Source organism: Pinus tabuliformis, chromosome 6, assembly GCF_031772625.1.
Source record: "Pinus tabuliformis cultivar Carrire ecotype Pingquan chromosome 6, CPIR1, whole genome shotgun sequence".
In the NCBI taxonomy this organism is placed as follows: domain Eukaryota; kingdom Viridiplantae; phylum Streptophyta; class Pinopsida; order Pinales; family Pinaceae; genus Pinus; species Pinus tabuliformis.
Genome location: NC_142292.1, coordinates 949849173 through 949874724, shown reverse-complemented (window position 1 = coordinate 949874724; position 25552 = coordinate 949849173). Strand labels below are relative to the sequence as shown.

The window sequence follows — 25552 nt, the reverse complement described above, 5'->3', positions numbered from 1 at the left end:
TATGTGAGCAAATGGAAAACGTAAGGCAAGAAGCTGAGTTGAGGGATGGAGCAGATGGGTTTGATGGAGTATGGGCAGGTAGAGAAGTGGTACAGGTGCTCTGCAATTTTTTTTTCCAACTAAACCAACGAAGACTTGTAAAATCAAAGACCTAGTTACGTTGACCTAATCTGATCTAGCTGATAGTAAAGAGAATGAACAGGAGTTTGAACTGCAATGAAACCATGTATACTAACTTATGCAACTAAGCAAGAAAAAATCTGAACATGTAACCAACTTCTACAAATGATAATCAAAAACTAGTGATTGCATGGCAAAGAAAAGTCAATGTTTTTGTGGGCAGCAAGGTCACCTTGATCCCAGCTCCTGATCCCACTGAGGGAGAGGTGAAATCATAGGTGTTTGATGGCCCTTTTTTGAAGCTTTTCCCTGTTAACAACCTATCAACTTAATCTGAACATCAAAATCCTTTTTAATCATCAAAAGTAACCTAAAAACAAAACAAAATTTAAATATAAATAGCAGATTCTATTTTGAGAATGCAGCAAAAACACATAAAGGTAAACAAAGGAGGTACTGGGCACTTGAGATGCGCCCAACCCCAAGAGCTACAACCTCCTAAGGGAGATTTAGAGCTGGTGCAAAGCTGGATTCATCTTTATTGATCAAAAGAATAGTTACATTCCAAAAACTGTCCACAAGGAAAACTTGAAAATGTGCTAAAATGCAGAGCTAATCTACTGCCTAAAAAATGACTAAAAGAATGACTAAAATCGAACTACAAACTAGCTAACTTCTGCCTACAAAGTGACTAACTGAAATGAGGCCCTAAGCCCTCTTATTTATATAAATTGAGGACCCCAACAGCCCTCCTAAACTTTAGGAACTCGACTGCCAAAACTTGTAGTTAACAGCACTTTTACTAGCACTTGCCCGGCTGCCCTTGTGATAATTGATTTGGTGGCCCTTGAACTCCGAGCTGATGGTGGAGAATTTGAGGTAAGGGTCCATAAATGAAGGGGACACCTTCCTACAAATCCTCTCCATTGTTCTTCCACGAATTTGGCTGCCAAGTGCTCATTAAAACCTTTGATTTTGTCTCAAAATTGACTAAAAATCTACACAAAGCACTCATTAGACTTGTTGGCATAATGACTAACCCAATTCACTCTATTAGCATAAATATAATAAAAAACATGCAATAAACTAATGAGAATAGTGGATTAAGTCGAATTAGGAGGTTGAATGAGCCCATATAATTATCCAGTTTGGGGCTCATCAGTAACCATTGGACACCTAATACAACACCAACAAAACATTTGGATTACAGTCATGGGATTATCCAATAAATACTCCCCCATATTGATATGAATACCATGGAAATTCCTTGAACAATTTATGGTACCTTTGTTTCTAAACATTAATTGAACTTAGGTGTTGGAAATACAAATCAATTGAAATGTTTTGTTAATTTGCAAATGAAGTTATGGACATTACTAAAATCAATCAACCCTATTAACTTTTTATTTTTGATATATCCTTCAATATTGAGGATTTTTGGGTTACTAATGCCAACTAATGCATCACAAGATATGGATGGAGAAGTCTCTTCTAGTTCTAGATCTTGAAGTGGTTCTAACTCTTGATCTTTTTCCTCTATATATTTTGTGTATAATAATTTATTCTCACTACATTTATGTCCCTTTCCATACTTTTTGTCACACTTGAAATATAGTCCCTTTTCTCTTCTTTCATCCATTCACTAAGCTTTCAATCTTATAGGTTGAGTGATATCAGGATGGGGAGCATGATACTCTATATAATTGTCAATGACCACTCTTTTGCTAGTCATATTTTTAATTTCAATGTTCCTTCCCACACTAAAAGCATGCTTTATGGATTTAGATTTGAATACATGTACCTCATGTTGAATGCTCTCTCTTAAAGTGTCCATAAATAGGTATAACAAATTATCCTCTAGAATTTTATTTACCTTAATACATATTTTTTTGAATTGTTGAATGTACTTTGTAATTGGGGTTCTTTGTCATCAATTGACTAATATTTTACTACTCTTAATATCCCCATAATGTGCTATAAATTCATTCGTAAAAATGGACCATGAGATAATAGATTCAATTTTTCATTCACAAAGAAATTGATACTAGAAAAATTGATCATTTTCTAAATATGATGATGCAAGAGTTACATTTTGTAAAGTTGGCACTTGGTGTAGATCAAATAATTGTTCCAACTAGAATAACTATGTTATAAGATATTTACCATCAAAATTTCGCATATTGATCTTGGGAAATAAGTAGTTCCTTGATGCCAAGTGAAACCCTTGATGATGCAAATCTAGAGGTGATGAATAATGATTTTGGGACTTAATATTTATTTTCTCCACTTTTGCATGATTTCCTTGCATCCTAAATCGCGTTTAGAATATCTATCATCTAGGATACATAAGAAGATGATGGAAACATAATTTTTCAATTCTTTTTTATTTTTGTCCTTATTATTTTCCATCTATTCCTTATTCTCATCCATTTTATTTTACATCTCTTCCTTATTATCATTCAAATCATTATTTGTTATTTTGACCTAACATTCAATTCATTAAAATGTTTTTCAATTTTAAATAGCTAGTGAAAAATATTTTCTCTTTCTTCGTAAGTCATGGTTGAGTTCTCTAGATGTTTACCATGAGAATATTTTTTTATAGAATTATTTTCCATGTGAGAAAATAATAATACTCCTCCTTTATCATATTTTTTTAATGATAAAAACCAAATCTTCCACTAAAAATTTATGTTGTTGGTAAGTTACATAACTTTAAAAATCATGATTTGGAGATTACTCTGAAGTCGATCTTTCTCTTAATGTATATCTAAAATTTTGGCCTTTCTAAGTTCTAAATTTTAACTTGTAGCACATTGATATCTCTTTTTTCCAATTCCATGGATCTAACCAAAATTTTATGTGGCAAGTGAAAGTTATAATAACTTCCCAAGACTTGATCTTTGGCCCTTTATAGATAGCTAAACTATATCGATGACTGCATGTTCAATATTTGAGATCTATTTTTGAAATTATATTCAAAATACTATAGTTTATCGTCGTTTGAAAGGATCTAGTGGTATTACATTTGGTCTTTCTGGGATTTAGTTATGGTAGTTATATCCAGAATATATGTTTGAGACCAACTTTTAGACTAGCCAAAACCCTTAATTTTAATAGTTTATATTTCAAAAATTATATAGTCTCATAAACCAAAATTAATAATATATGTACTCAAATATGTTTGTCTAAAATCCTGAAAATTTCACAATATGAAACTTCACAAGAAAGGTTTATAGTGAAAGTTCCTAGATACTAACTCATATGAGACTAATTTTAGAACTAATCAAAAGCCCTAATTCCACAAGATATATTAATAAAATATAATGATCCAAAACCTTCGATTTTTTCCAAGATTAATTTGCTATGTCTCCTTAAGATAATAAAACTTTCATTGAATATGTCATCCAAATCAGTGAAGATGGCAACTTGTGCGTTCAGGTGGAAAATTAGAGGGTTAGGGTAAAAACCCTCATTTTACTGCAGATTATTTTGCCCGTCCGACTTACCTCAGAACGCCCGGACGACCGACCTGCACCACTTTCCTTTCACTGTTGTTGACATCTTGTCGGTGGTTATCGTTTCCAGTATGGGCGAGAACATGGAGGGTATGGACATCGAGCAGCTGGACTATTCTGCGGGCCCATTTCCCAACCAGATTATTTTTGGAAACCCTAACCCTAAGCGCCCGGTTTCCATTTATTCTCATCCCTCCATTTCAAGGCCACCTGTTTCCATTCTGGTGGTTAACTTCCCAGGGCATTGTGCCTCTTCTCTCATTTTTGGTTCTTTTTCCATTGACTCCCCCACGCTCGATTGCCCTCCGCTATCCCCTGGCACCCTAAACCTCCTTACTGCTCTTTTGCCGCCATCTCCCATTTTTGAACCGAATCCCCCAGTTAGCCATCTCCATCTGTCGATCTCGACTTAGCATCCGGCAGCGCCTGAGGAACCCCCAATCTCTTAGGGTCATAATTTTTCCATCCCGACAAGTTCCCCATCTAGGTGCTTTGGATCGCCTACCATTAAGGTAAAATCTACGACTCACCTATCACAAGAAGGAGCAGACCCCCCGGATCTGCTCTTAGATCACCCATCAGTGCCTTGCACAGGGAAGAGGAAATCAAAGTGCGTGAAAGCCACTGCAAAGGATATTACCATCTGTTTTAGAGAGGGGATTGCTATGGAGGAAGCAGCAAAAATGGCAAGCACTGTTTTGGTAGGTCATGTTCGTGGCAAGGCTTATTCAGCGGATCGACTAATCCTCTGGGTGCGAGAAATTTGGGGAAGTATGATGAAATATTTGCTTGAAGTGTAGGTACTCCCTAGAGGATGGTTCGCTCTTCATTTTGCTAAGGAAAATTACACTGATCTGGTCCTCTCCAAGTATTGGCACATAGAAATGACCCAGTCCTGCTCAAGAGATGGAGCCCCATTTTCGATCCGGAGAGGGAATAGATTGGGGTAGGACCCTTTTGGGTGTGACTAACAGGACTTCCTTTACAGTATTGGTCGGAAGAAGTTTTTGTTCGAATTGGAAATGCTCTTGGTACATATCTGGACCACGACAAGACCTTCGTGCAGACAAAGAATCGTACCCTTGCCCACATTTTAGTATACCTGGATATGCGAGAGGGGCTGGAGGAAAAGATCACACTCCAATGGAAGAACTATGCCCGGGTATAGATCCTGGACTACGAAGGAGTCCCATTTCATTGCAGAAGGTGCCATAAGGTAGGGAACATTTACAAGGATTACCCGCTAATCAAGAGACCGACGGATCCTCCATCTGCTCCAAGTGTTTCAAGGGGACCATCTGTGCCTCCACCAGAAAGCATCCCTGTCTCATCCCCTTAGGACCCAGTGCATAATAGATCCCCAAAGGCAACAGCTGGACCTCACAGGATGCCATCACCCCCCGACTAGAACTCGAGCAGCTGCGGAAGCTGCCAGAAAATCAGGTATTCCTCTGATCACTTCTTCCTTTTCATTATCTTGTTGTTCTGTAATGAATTCATCATCTTCCATCATCTCATCATCTATACACTACACTATTGCATCATCTCCACCCACCATAGCCACCATGGCTCCATCTATCCCCCCTTCGCCATCTTCCCTTTCCCCTCCCTCTACTGAAGGGTTGGCTCCTCCTCACCAGTACAACCTACGTTCCCGCTCTCATTCTGTTGGCCATCCGCCTCCCCTCATGGGTCTAGGTATCACCTCACCTAGACCTATTGTTCAATCTTCAAGAGGAAGAAAATCATTTCTATCAAAAGCCATTTTAAGGGTTGGAGCAGAGGTAGTCTTAGGCAGACAATCCACTTTGGAAGGGGTTCTTAGAGCGTTGAATACCCCGGGCAGGGTTCCCCCATGAAGTGCCTCTCATTCAATTGCAGAGGCATGGCTAGTGCCTCCAAGAAACTAGCCCTGCGTAGGTTATTTGATATAGAACCTATTGATATGATATTGCTACAAGAAACCTTGGAGGATGCAGACCATATCTCCAGAGCATTACTCTCCTTAAAACGTGGTTGGAATTTTCACTGTCTTGATGCCATGGGCCGATCCGGGGGTCTAGCCATTGGGTATAACCCTCGCACCATAAAGGCTCTATCTGCTTGGGGAGGATCAGGGTTTATTGGTATGGATATTTTTTCGGCAGAGCTGGGCCTTAATCTTCGGATAGTTAACATTTACGGGCCATGTCATCAAAGGGAGTCTTTTTGGCAGCAGTTCCTTAATCTCTCAATTGTATCCCCTAATCATGTAATCCTTAGGGGAGATCTCAATTTCTCCATTGGATTTGGGGAATCCTGGGGCTCACAAGCACAAGTGGACTCTCTCTCGGGACTTTTAATGAATCTCCTAGAACAACATAACCTTGTTGATGTCCCTATGAATAAGCCCCTTCTGACTTGGAGGAACATAAGGGTGGGGGAAGTTGCTCTAGCCAGACGATTAGATCACTTTTTGATTAAGGAGTCTCTGCTAAATCAGCTACAGCAGTACAGACAATGGGTTGGGTCAGGGGGTATCTCGGATCACTCTCCCATATACCTAGAGATCCTTGGCTCCCACCCTAAACCAAACCCCCCCTTTAAATTCAACCATGTCTGGCTTCAAGATCCTGGATACATCAATTTGATTTTAGGTTATTAGAAGGCCAACCCTATCTCAAGGTTCAGATCCTTAACAGAGGGTTTCTGTCATAACCTGAATTAGCTTAAGCACCTCTCCATCACTTGGGCCAAAGAGAAAAAACAGAGGGATGACCATACATTAGCACAAATTGAGTCTGATATGCGTGTCCTCTTGGATGAACGCAACCTGGGATTCTCATCTGACATTGAAAAATCCCACCTGATTGAGCAAGAGAAACAGAAAGAAAGGATCCTCAAGGAGAGAGAGGAAACCTGGAGACACAAAAGCCGAGCCATTTGGCTGCAAGATGGTGATGATAATACAAAATTATTTCAGAATTATGCCAAAGGATGGAAAGCATCTAACACTATCTGGAATCTTCCTCTACCTGACGGGGGAGTGGCAGATAACTTTAACAAGCTATCTCTCCTAGGTACCACACACTTTCGGCATCTATACAAAGCACCTCATGGATCTAATCTAGCTGAAATCATTAACATCGCTAGCCTTTTTCCTCGATTTGTAAATGAAGATGAGGTTGAAGAACTAAACTCCCCTGTTACCCTGGGGGAGCTGGAAGGAACTCTAAAATGGTTGTCCTGGGCCAGATGGATGGTCGATCGAGTTTTATATTGATTTTTTCGAGATCTTGGGGGATGATCTGTTAAAGGTTGTGGAAGAATGCATAACATCATGATCTCTCTACAATTCCATTAATTCGACTTGCATCACCCTTATTCCAAAGTCTGACTCTCCCTCATCCTTCAATGACTTTTGGCCCATCTCTCTCTGTAACTATCTTTACAAGATCATAGCCAAAATTATTGCAAATCGTATCAGACCTATCCTCTCTCACCATATCTCTCCTGAGCAATTTTCTTTCCTTGAGCATCATCAAATTCATGAAGCCATTGGTACTGCCCATGAGGCCATTCATTCGATTTGGTCAAAAAAACTAAAAGGTATCATTCTTAAGATTGATCTGGAAAAAGCTTTTGATAGGGTCAGATGGTTATACATCAAGATGCTCTTCATTCATTTGGGCTTCCCTCATGCTTTCATAACCTAGATCATGTCATGTATTACTACCCCATCTTTCAGCATTCTCATTAATGGATCAGCCTCACATTTCTTCCATGCTGAAAGAGGTCTCAGACAAGGCTGCCCACTCTCTCCATTACTATTTTTGATTGTCATGGAAGGTCTCAGTAGACTTCTTGATCTGGCAAAGAGAGAAGGTAGACTTGGGGGCTTAAAAATAAATGATTTCTGTCACCTCACTCACCTTCTATTTGTGGACGATGTTCTCATATTTCTTGATGGCAGCATCTGAGACTCAGCCACTTTCTCATCCGTACTTTCTCTCTTCTCACTGGCTACCAGTATGCAAGCGAATCATGAAAAATCCACCATTACCTTAGCTCTCACCTCCATCCTGGAGTCTCGGTTTTCTCAACAAAATTTCCCCTATGACATCCTTCCTCTTGACTGTGGATTCAAATACCTTGGTTTTTGGATCAAACCCCTCAGCCAAAAGATAACGGACTGGATCTGGTTGGTTATCAAGTTGGAGAAAAATCTCACAAATTGGTGTCACAGATTTTTATCCAGAGCTGGTAGACTTGTCCTTATTAAATCTATTTTGGAGGCTACACCAGTTTTTTGGATGGCTTTGGCATGGATCCCCAGAAATATTCTTGCATGTATACAACAGATTTGCAGCAAATATCTATGGAATGGACAACAGGACAAGAGAATTTTTGCATGGGTCAGCTGGGCAAATATTTCCCTGCCCAAAAAATGGGGAGGATGGGGTCTGAAAGATCTTGCCCTATTTGCATAGGCCCTGGTTGCAAAAATGGGCTGGACTCTACTAACTGGGTAGAATCTTTGGACTTCGATCACTTATTATAAGTACATTTGGCCTCTCTCAATCATGGATTGGATTCGCATGCCCCGCTGGCCAAGGACAGGCATATCATCAGTCTGGAAAGCTCTTCTGCACTCCATTCCCATCATCCGCAACAATCTGGCCTGGAGAATAAATGATGGAACAAAAGCTCGTATAGGTTTGGATCCTTGGACTGGGGGGGGAGGAAGATATCAACTCCCCAGAGAGCTAATCCAATATCTTAATCACCACGAGATAAAAGTCATTGCTCACATTGCAAATCAGGAGAACACCACCATCTTCGCTCAAGGGTGGAAATCTGCCCAACAACTCAGCATACCTCCTCAATGGCATCAAGAATGGCAAGACTATATAGCTGCTCTGATCGAATCCCACATCAGGATAAAGGAAGGTCCTGATGAACTAGTATGGAGTCTAGCAGAGAATGGATTATACACTCCCAAGGCTGGCTACCTCAGGCTTATATCAAACAGACATCCAAAAATGGTTCATGCGTGGCGGCAGAGAATTTGAAAGCTTTGCTCTCCCCCAAGAACTAAGTTGTTCTTCTGGTGCATGCTCAGGAAAAAGGTCCCCACTGGGGAATCCTTTTCGCACTATGCTTTCCAAGGGCCACACTAGTGTGTCCTGTTAGTGCCTAAATCTACCTCAGGCTAAAGGAAGGCAGGTCTAGGGTAACATCAAACCACGCTTAACCTAGTAGCTAGCCCTACCAGGTCGGGAGAGGGCTCTCTCCTTGTCAATCTCAGTTGAGATGACTGAAATGAATATGGATTTTAGGCTAGGTATGGTAGCTCTAGGTTTTTTTTGGATTTTTTTGGGTCGAAACAGCAAGAGAAAGGATGATTTGGATCATGGCATCAATGTTAGTTTCTGCTGGAAAACTTGGGGAAAATTAAGTGCCATGTTCAGCCAAGTGAAGATTGTAAATGTGATAAGTATAAGGGAGAAAGACCGCTGCCCTGTAGGCATCAAACAAAGGATGGATCTGCAGCAGCAACTTTAGATGAAAGAGAATACCGAGGTTGCTCAACAGAGCATCTAACAATGGATGAATTCTGCTAAAACTACCATTACAACTAACAACAAAATCATCATGAAAGAAGCATAATTATGGATGAATTCCTAACATATCACTTAGATAATGCTGAAACAAAGGAGAAAAACATAATGTGTAAATGAATTACAGGAGAAAAAACATGCTGAACATTTTAGCACCATGATGAATCCCAAGCCTAAAGGGCAAAAACTGCTTTATTATGATATTCAATAAAAATTTACACAATCCAAATGCTTCTTTGCTACCAAAATCCAACCTCTACACTATGAAATTCATAAAATATATACATTTTCTCATCCCTGTACTAAGGGAATTGAGCTTAACCATTTTCTTCAAAATAGAATCAATTACATTAAACTTGGACCGAATTTCTGAAAATAGGTGTTGAAGATGAACTCGTATGTCCTAAACCATAGCACCTGTTACAAAACTAAAAGAGGCTTTTGTATATAAGGTCATGTTGGAGAAAACCCTCACTCAAATTTTAGAAATTTGTTTCCAGTTGTTCGCAATCTGTGCCACAAAATCATCTCTAAAACAGCAAATCATTAAAAATTTAAATCTGTGAAAATGAGCTGTAAAGATCTAGTCACATATCCAAATTCACGACACCTGTGAACAAAATGAAACAGGTTTTTGTTATATGGCCCGTGGTTAACAACAACCTCCTTGGGTTTTGCAAAATTACTTTCCATCTATTGTAAAATGGCACCGCATTGAAATGACTAAAACAGTAAAATAAATGAAAAGTTTTCTTTGTTTTAATGCAGGCTCCAAATATCACTGCATATCTCCCACATAGTAGTGCCTGTGCATAAAATTAAGAAGGTGTTTGTTATTTGGTATGTGATGGACAAAAACCTCTTTCACTTTTGTAAAATTTCTGTCCAAACTGATTTTGTAGTAAACTTGTCCCTGTATGCAGCAACTGACCTCAAAACATGCATAACCAAGAATCAATCATTCATTTCGATCATATCTTATGATCCAGAAATCGGTTACAGGAGTGTGATATACCGTTGAAAATAATTTTCCGAGCTTCTTCTAATGGACACATTTGTGACATGTTTTAAGTTGAATATCATGTGCAAAACATCTAACCAAACCAAACCTAGTAAGAGCTCATGTTGATCCCTACTGACAGGCTGCGAAGACTGGAACTAACATGTCCTTTGTAAGCAAGCTTCGGAAACTACAGAACATCTTTTCCTTCATTGCAAAACTTTGGGTAACCTCTGGCAGACCGTCTCCTCATCCATCCATTCGACTAGTAAATGGGAAGGCGATAACATTTGCAGAGCCTGGGAAACATGGTGTAATTTGCATCATGGTTCAAAACTATTATGTCTCCCTCTCCTCATTTGCTGGCACACCTGGGTGGCCCAGAATCGCATCATTTTCAGAGACGTTGTTGTTAGATGGTTGCATATTACAGCATAGATCATTTCGGCTTTCCATGAACTGCATGATCCCTCCATTCCCTGACCAAGGAGACCTCGTGCCTCCCCCCCCCCCCAACCCCATCCACCATTGACAAACACACACCTTGGGCATTCTTTGATAGAGCCACTCAAAACCAAGGTTGCGGGGGTGGTTTTATTCTATATCTTTCGGATCAACATCTCTTTAAGGTTAAGATGGGGCTTGGAAACGGAACGAATAATTTTGTTGAACTCATAACACTTCGACATCTATTGCATTTCTCTATTGGTCATGACTACATCAACCTTCAGATATTCGGAGACTCAAAAATCATTATAAACTGGTTCAATAATATTATTGCTTGTCATTCTCATACTCTCAGTAATATATTGGATGAAGTGAATATATTCAAAGCTCATTTTAACACTATTTCATGCCAACATATTTACAGGGAACATAACTGTTGTGCTGACGGGCTTTCCAAGGAGGCCACGACACTACCCAGAGGACAGTGGTTGATACAGGAACAGAGAGGTACAAATGAGTACCGTTACTATCACAGGCCCTACATTGATCAGATATATCATAGGGTAGAGAGTCCCTAAATTTTTGCAGATTTTGGACATGCACAGACAACATTTGTATATATTTACAGTATGTTTTTATTTTATGCTTATTTACAGACCTTATATATATGGACCTTGCCCTGCATGGTAGAGGAAATATTTTTGTAGATATCTGTTTATAAACAGTTTCATATGAACACCCTGCGTGGTGAAATGCTGAACAGACACAAGCACCAAATTTTTGGTAAGACAAAGCTCCATGTTTTACTAATGGATAAAGATAAATGATGCATATGTTGAAAAGCATCTACAATAAGTAATTTTTCAAATAAAATGAAAGATTACGATTTTTCCAGTGGAAAAAAAAAAACAAAAAAAACAAAAAACAAAAAACAAAAAAAACAAACAAACAAAAAAAAAAAAAAAAAAAAAACAAACAAACAAAACAAAACAAAACAAAACAAAACAAACAAACAAACAAACAAACTTTCATTGTCTAAAAATTTTCCAAAAGAAAGTTGTAGCAAAAATGCCAAGATGAATAATTTGAAATTGATTTAAAGACTGGTCACAAACCCCTAGAAATTATCATGGAACTGGACCAGAAATTTTCATCATACACACTTTAATATTTCTCCTAAATATCCCCATAATTTTGTTGTCTGAAACTTCCCAAAAAAAAAAACTTATAGTGAAAACTCCAAGGTGTCTTGGTTGAAGGGGAAAAACCTTAAGATTATAGGCTTCAATATTAAATGTTAGACAACAAACATCAATAGAGCCTAAAAATAGAGACAAAACTAACTCCATGCTCGAAGAAATAGATGTAGGAATGAAAATAAGCATCTTCAAGGGGGGAAATACCTTTGACAATAGAACAAATGTACAAGATGAGATGATATAAAACTAGTTCTCCTGGAGACAAGGATTGCGATTACAATTAAATGGTTTAGTTGAAAATAATAATAATAATTGAAATATAATAACTCAATACCTTGGACATTTACGAGAGGAATTATACTTAAAAATGGGCTTTGTCTAGGGCTTAGCATGTTATGATTCTAAATTTCCAATATACTTGAAGATCAAGTTGACCAATTGTCATAGGGGCCAAATATAGAAATTCTTGGGGAAGGAGGTGAAAAATAGGTTGGAATTATGACCAATTTTTTGTTCTTGATGTCAACCTCATGGTTTTTCCATACTATTGTCACATTATGATTGAGTGCAGAATGATGTGGCTAACTAGATCTTGGATGGAGAATGTGCTTAATGATTGTTTAAGTGTTGCAAGAGTCCTCATTGTTACAGAGAATCTACAATGGTTTGTTCAAGTATTGCAAGTAATATGAATGTTTATATCGGTGATGCAGAGGATGAGGAAGTGTATTAGTAGCTTAGTCATAGGTTGCATTTGAAATAGATTGAGAAATGTGAACTTTGTGAACCATACACTACCTCTGTGAGAGAAAATCGCATACATATGTAGGTTTCAAGAACAAAATTTGCATACACAACCATGCGCATGGAAAATAACAAACCATGTGCATTTTCCACAGTATTCTGCTAGAGTTTTGAGTCATCAACGTCTATTTGATCCCGTTAAAAATGATAGTCAACAAACCCAAGGGATTTTCCTATGGTATTAGCAAGACAAAGAAATTATAAAAGGAGAAGGGGAATGAACAATTGTGTGTGCATTTTTTATGAGCTATTCGATGTGATTTAGTTTGGAACATGTGTGCACCAGGGCGTAAAGATTGAAGATTAGATGGATATGTAGATCTGATGCAGATCAAGGAGACACTATGAGGCAGAGCTAGTTTTGTTATCTGTGGTGACTAACAAATGTTGATCCATGAGTTGCAGGGGTCTGTATATCTGAATGTCCTAATCTGATTTGTATACAGGATAGAGGATAGAAGCCTACAAATCTAAAGTAAATAATGTTGTTGATTGTATTTTATTTGTCACCCAATATTGGTTTCATGGTTTCCTATTCAAGAATTATCAGTTATTGAGTTGCTACTGTGATTTGCAGTGAGTTTGGAACAACAAGGATTTGATTGAGCATTTTCTATAGAGAGTTGTTGCAGAATAATTACATTGAGTTAATGGTTGGTTGATGAGGGTTATGTTTATTTTAATCTTCTAAGATCTATATGCTATTTTTGTTCCTAAATAATGCGTACATAGAAAATATTCTTCAGAATAGTCATGTATGATATCTTATGTATGTAGGTTCAGTGTGTTACAGTGTTGGAAAAAACTTGTATGGTTGTTGATGTTATGAATTTATGACGTTTCCTTTTTGCTAATGTTCATAAACATGATTTGCAGATATTTGACTTGCAAAGTGTGTTTTGGCATTGATTGAGTTCCTTGTGGCTTAAGGTTCATAAGCATGATATTGTAAAGATTTATGATGATGATAAAGTGATAGTTGTTGCTACATATTCAAAGAAAAAAGTTGATTTGGTTGATGAAGTCACTGTGTGTTGGAAATAATACTAAGAGGGGGGGTGAATCAGTATTATCTAATCAATAAAACTTTTTCATTTTCATACTGAGATTCATATACGCTACTTCAGTTAAGTATACCCGCGTATATACGCGACTGTGTCTATTGCAACTAGCGTATAACCATTAAACTCATGATTCAATTATGTGATCTTCAATCGGTGCATCAGAACATTATTAGCCATATTAACAGTCAACAGTAGCAGTAAAACAGATAGATCAACACACATAAGCAACACACATGAACACCATGATATAAGGTGGAAACCCAATGTGGGTGAAAACTACGTGCTACAATTCGTTTCTATCTTCCTTTATTAAGAAACTTCTTTTACAATGTACTGGTGCAGTCCTTTACCAGAACGCAGGCTACAACCTGCAGAAGGCTACAACCTTCTCTCGTTCTCCAGACTCTCCTGGAAGGGAGCTCCAACCCCCTTTGCTCTTGTACTAGCTAAGATACTAGTACGTAGGCGTCGGCCTACAATCTTCTATCCTCCAGGTACCACATTTCATACATTTTCAGACTGGATACACCTGAAGCACAACACTATAATCTAAAGGCCACGTTTCATCAAATTTTCATACTGGACCAATAACTATCATTGAAGCTCAAAACAATCACTACTAGCATCATCAATCTCTGAATCACTGAAACCCTGTTAACAACACTGTCACCAGAACACAGAGCAGACACAGAACTCTGTAATAACAATCAGACCCAACTGCAACTTCAAATATCATACTTTACAATGTAAACACTACTACGATGAATCAAACCCGCGTACATACGCACTTATTCAAAGGCCAACCCGCGTACAGATCTAAAAATATTTTCTTGTAACTTTGCAGCTGTACCAGACATCAGTCATACTCATAACATTTATAGAACATTACTTGCGTCAGTATGTAGATCTAGAATAAGCACAATCAACCATATAAAGATAGTTCATTTCAAACCATTTGATCCCGATCTATCCTTAGATCTTGTTCTCCATCAACCGGTGAGATCCCTCCTTAGCTCAGATCAAGCAATGCATCATCAACCCATAACCTGCATACTAGATCTCATCCTTCCTCAGATATTCAAGACTTTTCGGATGCATTTGCCTAATGATCTTCCTCTCCTTTTATAGTCTTAGGCCTTGCTCAATACCATGGACCAAAACCATAATAAAACAATACCATCGACCCAATACTTGGGATCAACACTTATGGGTGAAATACCACGGACCAAAACCATAGGTCTAAATACCACAGACCCAAAAATAAGCTTTCCGACATGTACGCGCTTTTTCGTGCATGAAACTGTGTGTATACCCTACTTGGTATATAGCGAACCTGCGTATACGTGACTTGGTATATAGTGAACCTGTGTGTATACCCTACTTGGTATATAGCAAACCTGCGTATACGCGACTTGGTATATAGTGAACCTGCGTGTATACCCTACTTGGTATATAGTGAACCTGCGTATATACTCTTCTTTCTTCATTCTTTGTAATCTGATCATCAATTCTTTGCTACTGACCTGCTGCACTATAATCTGTCATTTTGCCATCAAGGACAACACTTGTATCATAATGCCAACAATCTCCCTCTTTGGACTTGATGGCAAAGCTAACTTGTCATACTAAGAACTGTCATCTGATTCCTTTGAGTTGTCCTGCATCCCATGTATTTTGTCACATCTGATATCTCTTCTGTAGATTCATCTAGTTATATATAAGTGATTTGTTCTTCTACGATTAGGTTTCCATCAAGTACAACAAATGCATCATAATGCCAAAAATCTCCCCCTTTGGACTTGATGGCAACAACACCAAATCACTCTCCCCCTTTGACATCAAGGGCAAAGGGCGGACCAAGATATTTTCTTTCCTTAATAAACATTCCACTATCCATACTCCCCCTGAGTATCTGCTGAAATCTCTTAATGAGCTCCCCCTTTGTATATGCCAGGGTGTACCAATCTGTCCATGCTCCCTCGGAGTACATGCTGAATCTCTACTCTCCTGAAGTGTGCTAATCATGCTCCCCCTGACTGTAGGCGAGATCTGCAAAAGATGTTCTTCAAGAAGAACCATGACTTAAGCATCATAAAATACCTTCCTATCACCAAAAGACTCAATACATACATCCATTACCCAACCAAGTGGGGATCATCCACCCAACCAAGTGGGGATACCTCAGAAATTTACATATGACAACCAATTGCATCAATCATCCCAGGCATAGTGGGGAAACCAAAATAGGCCGTTACATGACCTTGATAAAAAAGATATACATGACATAGAGACGAAATATCAAGACTATGCAAATCACCAATAACTACTATCAGCAACATCTGACAATCACTGTATATATCAGCAACCATGTTCTCCTTCTGTTCTCCTTTCTGCAGCTGATCCACCTGAACCAAAAACAGCTTGAGTACTAGAACCAAGAGTTTCTAAGGTAATGCCAACAATGCAATATTAGAAGATTATCTGCTCCCCCTGAACCTGTGCCAGATGGTCTCTGTCAGACCCATATCATACTCTTCTCACCCAGAGTCTGGCCCACATATACGCTATTGTATCCACAGAAAATGGCGTATATACGCGGATACTCCTTGTGAAACTCGCGTACAACCAATTCCATATCAGCAACCTGTAAATGTCCTGTAGAGTATAAGTCATCAACCTATAACAAGGTATGTCTGCATCAATTCATCCCTTTGAACAGAATTCAGAGTCATTCACATTATATCATGTGTGAAACCACCATAGCCATTTCATCAACATTAAGATCTACATGATCCAAGTATCATTACTTGGGAACATCTGCATCAATCAACATATGTAAGTATCATATAGATAAGAACTCATCATCATGTCTCCAACTATGCAACTTTGAATAATCATCCATGTATCCAGCCAACAATCCTCATCCATTTATGTGCCAACATCATAACTGTATGATCTTTTATGCATATGACGACAGCAGCATACAAGTGACTCATCATCAAGTGAGGAAGATGTGTATTCAAGCTTTGTACTTCTCCTTATCATGTAAGCACCATATATGCATCATCAAGTAATCAACCATAAATCTGATCTGAACATCAACTATGTAACCCCAAGAATCATATGAAATTTTATCATGGACAACTCATAACCACATCATAGCAAGATATATCATTTAGCCATATAAGCATCATCACCAAGGACTATTAACCATAATGCCAACAATGAATTATTAAAGGCATATGCTCCCCCTCAACCTATGCCATCTGTTAGATCTGATCATGCATATATCAGCAATAAGCATCAAGACATCATCATCATCAAGTTAGGATCAAAACACTTCTAGACATCTTACAAGTATCAAAACATTTCCACACATCCTCAGCAGACTGTAACTATTAACCAATAGAGCAAATAATGGACTGAATCATATCAGATCCTTTTTCTGAGCCTGTCCCCACTGCTTTTCCTCAGACTGACATATACGCGACTTTGTAGTGTCTAACTCGCGTATATACGCGACTTCCCTTTATGGAACTTGCGTATGAGATTCAGGATACTGAAGTTTTATACTTTCAGCTCCCTCTGAGTCTATTATGTCTGTGCTGTGCTGTATCTGAGTACATTGTGCTGTGCCACATCTTTCTGACTGTACTTCCTTCTTCTTCCATATCTTCAAGTGTGATGATGTTTTCTCCTTTTGGTGTGATGTCCGTCCTTTGTTCCTGCATTCCTTTGCTATATGTCCAAGCTTGTTACATGCATAACATCTTACATGTTTCATATTCCTCCTGTAGCAATCAGCAGCTTTGTGACCAAACATATTGCAAGAAAAACAATATCCATTAAAGTACCTGGAATGTGATGATCTTTTTATGTGATGATCTTGAACCATTCTTCTTCTACATCTAGCTGCAACATGTCCAAGATTATGACATTCATAACATTCAATATTATTCATCTGAGTAAATGGCCGACTATTACTTCCATAGATAGGAGTAAAAGATTTTCTTTGAAGAATCTCTTTCCTTGATTGTTGACCTCTCATCTCTCTTATCTCCTTGTTGATCATTTTAGATTTCTCTTTAGAGTTCCTTGCCTCACCTTGTGAACTAGATTCATGAAAACCAAGACCAGTCTTGATAGCAGGAGACCTTTGACTACTAAGAATATCATCCAAGGCTTTAGTACTATCTTGAAATCGTAATAGTTTATCCTTTTCCTCTAATTTACCTCTCAAGATATTTACCTCAACTTGAAGTTGTTCTTCCTTTTCCAGACATTGTTTCTTCATGTTTTCTTCAGCATTTCTTTCCTCTTCCATTTGTTGCCTTAGTTTTAGAATCTCCTTTTCTTGTTCTTCATTCACATCGCGCTGCATTTGACAAATTCTGAAGGCACATTCCAGCTGAGATTTTAAGCTGATAACTTCGTTTTCCTGTTTTTCAATAGCTTGGAGTAGATCTTTATTCTGCTTCTTTGTTTCTTCAAGTTCTTCCTTTAGCGAGAGGGTCATAGCTTCAAGACTTTCATAATAACTGGATCGATCTCTGAGCTCCTTGATTGTTGTGTTCTTTTCAATGACTTCATTTCTTAGAGATGTTACTTCATCCTGCAACTTTTGATATTTGTCCTTGAATAACTCTAGTTGAGTCTTTAGTCTAGTAGCAGCTTCTTTGAAGGCACCATCCTTTATGTTCAAAAGTTCTTCTTGAGTTCTAATTTTGTTTGTCAGACTTTTAACTTCTACCTCTATTTGATATCTTTCTTGTTCACCCATAAGAGCAAATTCAGTTGTTTCGCTATCACTTTCATCTTTTCCAAATGGATAGATAGCTAGAACATCAGAGGATAGAAAATTCATACCTGATAGTTCATCTTCATTCAGAAATGATTCTGAATCTGATTCTGAATCTGAGAGCTTCTTATACCTAATCCCCAATCGATTCTCCCGCTGTCATAGTTCTTCTGAGATGTCTTCTTCCGCTTATGTGCTTTCTTCTTAAGATTCTTTCCCATTGTTCCACAGATCTCCTTTAAGTGATCAAGCCTCTATCAAAGGACCTGCTCTGATACCAATTGTTGGAAATAATACTGAGAGGGGGGGTGAATCAGTATTATCTAATCAATAAAACTTTTTCATTTTCATACTAAGATTCATATACGCTACTTCAGTTAAGTATACCCGCGTATATACGCGACTGTGTCTATTGCAACTAGCGTATAACCATTAAACTCATGATTCAGTTATGTGATCTTCAATGGGTGCATCAGAACATTATTAGCCATATTAACAGTCAACAGTAGCAGTAAAACAGATAGATCAACACACATAAGCAACACACATGAACACCATGATATAAGGTGGAAACCCAATGTGGGTGAAAACCACCTGCTGCAATTCGTTTCTATCTTCCTTTATTAAGAAACTTCTTTTACAATGTACTGGTGCAGTCCTTTACCAGCACGCAGGCTACAACCTTCTCTCGTTCTCCAGACTCTCCTGGAAGGGAGCTCCAACCCCCTTTGCTCTTGTACTAGCTAAGATACTAGTACGTAGGCACCGGCCTACAATCTTCTCTCCTCCAGGTACCACATTTCATACATTTTCAGACTAGATACTCCTGAAGCACAACACTATAATCTGAAGGCCACGTTTCATCAAATTTTCATACTGGACCAATAACTATCATTGAAGCTCAAAACAATCACTACTAGCATCATCAATCGTTGAATCACTGAAACCCTGTTAACAACACCGTCACCAGAACACAGAGCAGACACAGAACTCTGTAATAACAATCAGACCCAACTGCAACTTCAAATATCATACTTTACAATGTAAACGCTACTACGATGAATCAAACCCACGTACATACACGCTTATTCAAAGGCCAACCCGCGTACAGATCTAAAAATATTTTCTTGTAACTTTGCAGATGTACCAGACATCAGTCATACTCATAACATTTATAGAACATTACTTGCGTCAGTATGTAGATATAGAATAAGCATAATCAACCATATAAAGATAGTTCATTTCAAACCATTTCATCCCGATCTATCCTTAGATCTTGTTCTCCATCAACCGGTGAGATCCCTCCTTAGCTCAGATCAAGCAATGCATCATCAACCCATAACCTGCATACTGGATCTCATCCTTCCTCAAATATTCAAGACTTTTCGGATGCATTTTCCTAATGATCTTCCTTTCCTTTTATATTCTTAGGCCTTGCTCAATACCACGGACCAAAACCATAATAAAACAATACCATCGACCCAATACTTGGATCAACACTTATGGGTGCAATACCACAGACCAAAACCATAGGTCTAAATACCATGGACCCAAAAATAAGCTTTCCGACATGTACGCGCTTTTCCGTGCATGAAACTGCATGTATACCCTACTTGGTATATAGCGAACCTGCGTATACGTGACTTGGTATATAGTGAACCTGTGTGTATACCCTACTTGGTATATAGCGAACCTGCGTATATAGTGAACCTGCGTGTATACCCTACTTGGTATATAGTGAACCTACGTATATACTCTTCTTTCTTCATTCTTTGTAGTCTGATCATCAATTCTTTGCTACTAACCTGCTGCACTATAATTGTCATTTTGCCATCAAGGACAACACTTGTATCATAATGCCAACAATCTCCCTCTTTGGACTTGATGGCAAAGCTAACTTGTCATACTAAGAACTGTCATCTGATTCCTTTGAGTTGTCCTGCATCCCATGTATTTTGTCACATCTGATATCTCTTCTGTAGATTCATCTAGTTATATATAAGTGAGTTGTTCTTCTATGAGTGGGTTGTCATCAAGTACAACAAATGCATCATAATTCCAACACTGTGATATATGGTTTTCTTCCAGGGTTTGGTGAAAAACATGTTTTGAGATTTGTACATTGTTGTTGTGCATTAAAAGTGTGTATATACATAGGTTTCCTTATTGACATTCACGTATATATCCTGATTTGATTTTGGACAGAGTTTGTGGTATTATTTAGTAATGAAAATGAACTGGTATTGATAGAGTTTTATCATATGTTGTTGATTGAACAATGTAAACTTTGAAACGGGAACTGATACTGTTACCCGTTTTGTAGAGGTGGCAAAAAAATGACCCGATTTTCAAAAGTGTTGATGCAGAATACACATGTTTTTTTAAGAACATGCTTTTTGGAACTTTAATTTTTTTCATGTGCATTAAGTGGGTGAGGCTCGGTGAATGGTAGTGATTTTCATCCTGATTTTAAAAAGTGTGTATTCTGCATCACACTCTTTTTTTAAAAGACCTATTTTTTGACTTTAAATTTTCTAGTGTGTGAAATGTAAAAAATTATTTTCTAAATTTGATAGTTTTTGAAGTCGTCATTGTATTCATATTTTCTTGTTCTCTATCTTAATTTTTTTTTTTTTTTAGTGGGTTTTTTATTGTTTTGCGTTTTTAAATTATAAATTCGATAGTTTGAATTTTAGATAATCTACATATTTAGACATCTTTTCAACCCCCTTAATTAATTTTTCAATCCACATGAAATAATTGTTTCTAAAAAACAACATTTTTTAACAATGGACATAAAAAATAACCATTTTTAACATAAATATAACAAAAAAACTAAACGTTTTGATAATTTTTTGCTAGAATTAACATGTCAAAATCACAATTTTTATACAAAAATATTAACTAAAAATGGTCAAATAATAGTTTTTTTTATGAATTTCATGTCAAAAAGATAATAATAACTACTTTTTTTTCAAAAAAAAATGATTAACTTAAAAATCAATGCAAAAATCACATATTACCAATATTGAACGTATAACAACCCTAATTGAGTGTTTATTCTTCTCATAAAATGTCAAAGTCAAAACATTGCAAAGCTTGAGTTACAAGCATAACTTAAATTTAATCAAGAATGTCACGTAATCCAAACTCTTCGTCCTCTAGAGTTTCATCATTGTCCTCTTCCACAATATTTTCTGTTTCATTTTGCTCATTTTGCTCATTTTCCTCTTCTAATGGGTCTTTCATGTCTGCAAATCCCCCAATATGTGTCTTTCCATACATTCCATGTAATGGTGGTTGGGGTTCCTTTGCCTTTTTTGCCACACGTGATTCACTAAAGTCCCCTTTCTTCAACCCAATTTCTTGCATTGCATCTGGAAGAAATTGAAGAGCATTAATTCTTTGCTGAATGAAATTGCATTGTAATGGATCTTTCTCAATTGCAATGCAATTTCTTCCTTTTTGAAGGCAGCATGCTAGTGTTGTACCTAATTATCAAGCACAAAAAAATAATGAAGTAAATTAGTACAATGACATATTAATTAAAAAAAAGAACATATTGAAATTCAATTCCATGTGGCAAAACGTACCTGAGCCAGAAAATAAATCCAGAACCCAATCTCCTTCATTTGAACATATGTCTATAAGATAGTTAATCAATAATTGTGGTTTCTGATAAATGTTAACTATCTCTCCTTTCATTTCTTTGTCTTCATATGTTAGTTTTCTCACAACAGCATCATAAGTCAGTATTTGGCTATGACTCTTTTTGTCCACCCGATTAAAAATCATAGACATATGGCTATCATCTTTTGCCCAACTATCAATATGAATGAACTCACAGTCATTTATAAATTGTTGATCTTCATTGTCAAGAAGATTTGACTTTTGCCTGTAACATAAAATAGTAAAAGTTCAATTAACTTGTACATAAATTAATTTTTCAACATTAATCAAATATACCTTTAAACATCTTACCATGTAAGCTGCATCCTTGAATTTGTTTTCCCCTTGAAGCTTGACAATAACATTGCCAACTGTGTGTCTGAATGAAATGTCACAAATCTCCATAATGGTGATGACGTCACTTCCTTAAATCCCGCCACCACTTTATTAAAAGCTTGATAAGTATAAGGGTCATTATCATAGCAAATGTTTGGAATATTGAAACCATGGGGAATATCTGCAATAACGAGGGCATAATCCCTTTTTGGTATGAGTTTCGCAATGTCTTCACAGTCGCCTTGTATTACTTGATATTGAATAGTGTCTAGCCCATTCCAAATGAAATGATTAAGAGTTGGATCAAGTTCAACATTCTTAATACGTTGCTTTCTCAGTCTTTCAATCTTTATTTTTTCAATAAAAGTCTTGAAACTGTCTGGTGCTCCATTATCTTCTTTCTTCATCTTTTACCAAACAAACAAATGTATGTGTAAGTTTTAATTTAAATTAAAAATAGTACACAGATGATTAAAACTGAATGTATAAATCAAGTTACCTTTTTAAATGCAAGATAAAAAGCTTTCAATGTTGATGTAGAACTTGAATCTGGATAGTTGCGTACAACATCATCCCAACTATCTTCATTCAACAATTTAACCATTTGTTCCTGAATTTTCATGTAAACTTTGTGACTGCATAGATAAAGTAAGAAAAAGTTAATATACTGATATGTATAACAAATACTACCAATAACAACATGTTTTAGTTAAAAGATAACTATAATCCTGGAAATAAGTAAAAATAATTCAGCAAACTTACTTTTGAAATTCTTCAGACATTTCTTCCAATGATAATTCCCCCGACTTCACACGAGATAATATTGTTTTGACAATTTTTTCATCTTTCACTCCTTGCATCGCCCTCCAAGGCGTGATAGTCATATCGTCTGGAAGTTGCTTCAGTTCAGGCGCTGATTTATTGTTGCTACATATCAATGGCTTAGACTTTCTGACCTTCTGGTTTTTAATGCCAATGTCTTCCCACATGCTAAAAATGTCATCAATCAAATTCCAAATATCTCCAGTTCTAAATGCCAATTGGAAAATGTTATCAACACCTCTGAATAAATCGCTAGATCTGTTGTCTTTTCCATTTTTTGAATTGCCTTTATCTTCAATTTGATAGCCTATTTCCATACAACATTCCTTTCGGAAATCTGTAGTAATATTGATCTTATCCCCACCACATTTTTCTAGGAATTCACTATGAATAAATCTAACCTTTTGGACCAAAGTCATAGACATCCTATATTCATTATCTGAATTATGATCCCAGGACACTAGCTTTGCTTCTGTTTCATTTAAACCAGCATAAATGATACATTTCATCGTTTCAAAACGTGGGTTATTAGGATATTCCTCCATCAATTGTCTTTGAGCTTCAACAGAATGGTTCCCCCCAAGCACATAATAATTGTATTCAAAACATTTTGACTTATCAAATGCTTCTTTGTTGGGAACTTGAAGTGGATCAACAAGAAGCACATAACTAACCACATGAGCATATGGATTGTACCTCATCAATGTCTTCAAGTTGTGAACATGCAGATGATGCGGCTTTCTGACTTGATATTGGCATTGTCCTTCACTTGCCTTATAGGTTTGTGTCACATTTAACTGAAATGTACGACCACCATCAACTAAGTTTCTCTTTGTCAAATTCTGTCGAATGGCATTTTGTTTTGTTTTGATAATGCCATCACCTAAATCAGCTCCTGGTGTAATGATTTCTCTGCTTTCTTTTGAAGTTTCACTAGGTTCTTGACTGCTGGTAATGACTACTTCAAGATCTTCAACTCTACTTTTTTTCGTCTTAACATTCTGAAGAGATCTATTCTTGGCCATTGTTACTTTTGGTCTTTTACGACCTTCCACAATTTCAATGTCATCTTCAGTAATGGCAACATATGCTTCATTGTCAACTTCATCGTCCTCAAAAGTAACTTGTTTACCCTTGCTAGATTTATCCACCAGAGGCCTTTTTTTATGATTCTTTGGATGTAGTTTTGTAGCATCATCAATTACTACATTTTCCATGTTTTGCATATCTTCCTCTGACACTGAGTAAAAATGGCTGACAACGTTCATGATATCATTCTCTATGTAATGAATGCCTCCCACCATAATTGAACAGCTTTCAACAAAATTCTGCCAAACAAAATATCATATGTTAATATAATCAAAGTTAAAAAATATAGCGAGACATTTTCAAAACGCAAAATAAAAATACAAATAACAATACTTACCGTGTTTTGTGTCATATCATTTACGATTTGTTTACACAACTTTGTAGATACCTCTCTCCTATCATATAATGAATATGATAGTCGGTATTTAATCCTTTCATGTGACTTGGCAGTTTTTGTAAGTACGTAAACAACTTCAGTGTTTGGTACCGAACACATATCTATGACTTTTCCCATCACCTCCAAATTTTCATTATTATTGTGTGTATCAATGTATAGATATATATTCACAGTTGTGCTCTCTCTTTCTTTCACATACCAGGCTCTTGATGGAAATTTCACCTCTTTTGAACTTTTCCAATCTGAGATTAGCTTCTTATCACTTAAAGCAGTTGACATATTTGTAGGTATGAGCTCAGGTGGAGTTCGTTCACCAACGTTTTTTGAAGATACACCTTTAAGACTCCTTGCTCCAGAAAGATTCACAAAAAATTTTCTTGATGCCATTTTCCTAAAAAAAAAAACACATAAATTAGTAAATAAAAAAATTGCTGGTCGGGGCTGGGCGGGGCAGGCAGGGTGGGCTGGGCTGGGCTGGGCGGGGCGGGTGAGGTGGGCAGGGCGGGGCGGGCGGGGTGGGCTGGGCGGGTGGGCTGGGCGGGGCGGGCCGGGTGGGTTGGGCGGGGTGGGCGGGGCGGGCCGGGTGGCTGGGCGGGGTGGGCGGGGTGGGCTGGGCGGGGTGGGCGGGTGGGCTGGGCGGGGCGGGGTGGGCGGGTGGGCTGGGCGAGGCGGGCCGGGTGGGCTGGGCG

General features: G+C 37.6%; 1 protein-coding gene across 1 annotated transcript; it reads right to left on the bottom strand.

The window, feature by feature from the left end:
• Nucleotides 1–4874: 4874 nt before the first annotated feature.
• LOC149262097 (uncharacterized) lies at nt 4875–23081 on the bottom strand. Its single transcript, XM_089374523.1, has 3 exons — nt 22532–23081; nt 22144–22445; nt 4875–4972 (listed from the first exon to the last, which is right to left on the bottom strand). Exons 1-3 carry the CDS (start codon nt 22960–22962, stop codon nt 4875–4877), a joined length of 831 nt encoding a protein of 276 aa, XP_089230649.1. The 5' UTR covers nt 22963–23081.
• Between the last annotated feature and the right edge of the window lie 2471 nt (nt 23082–25552).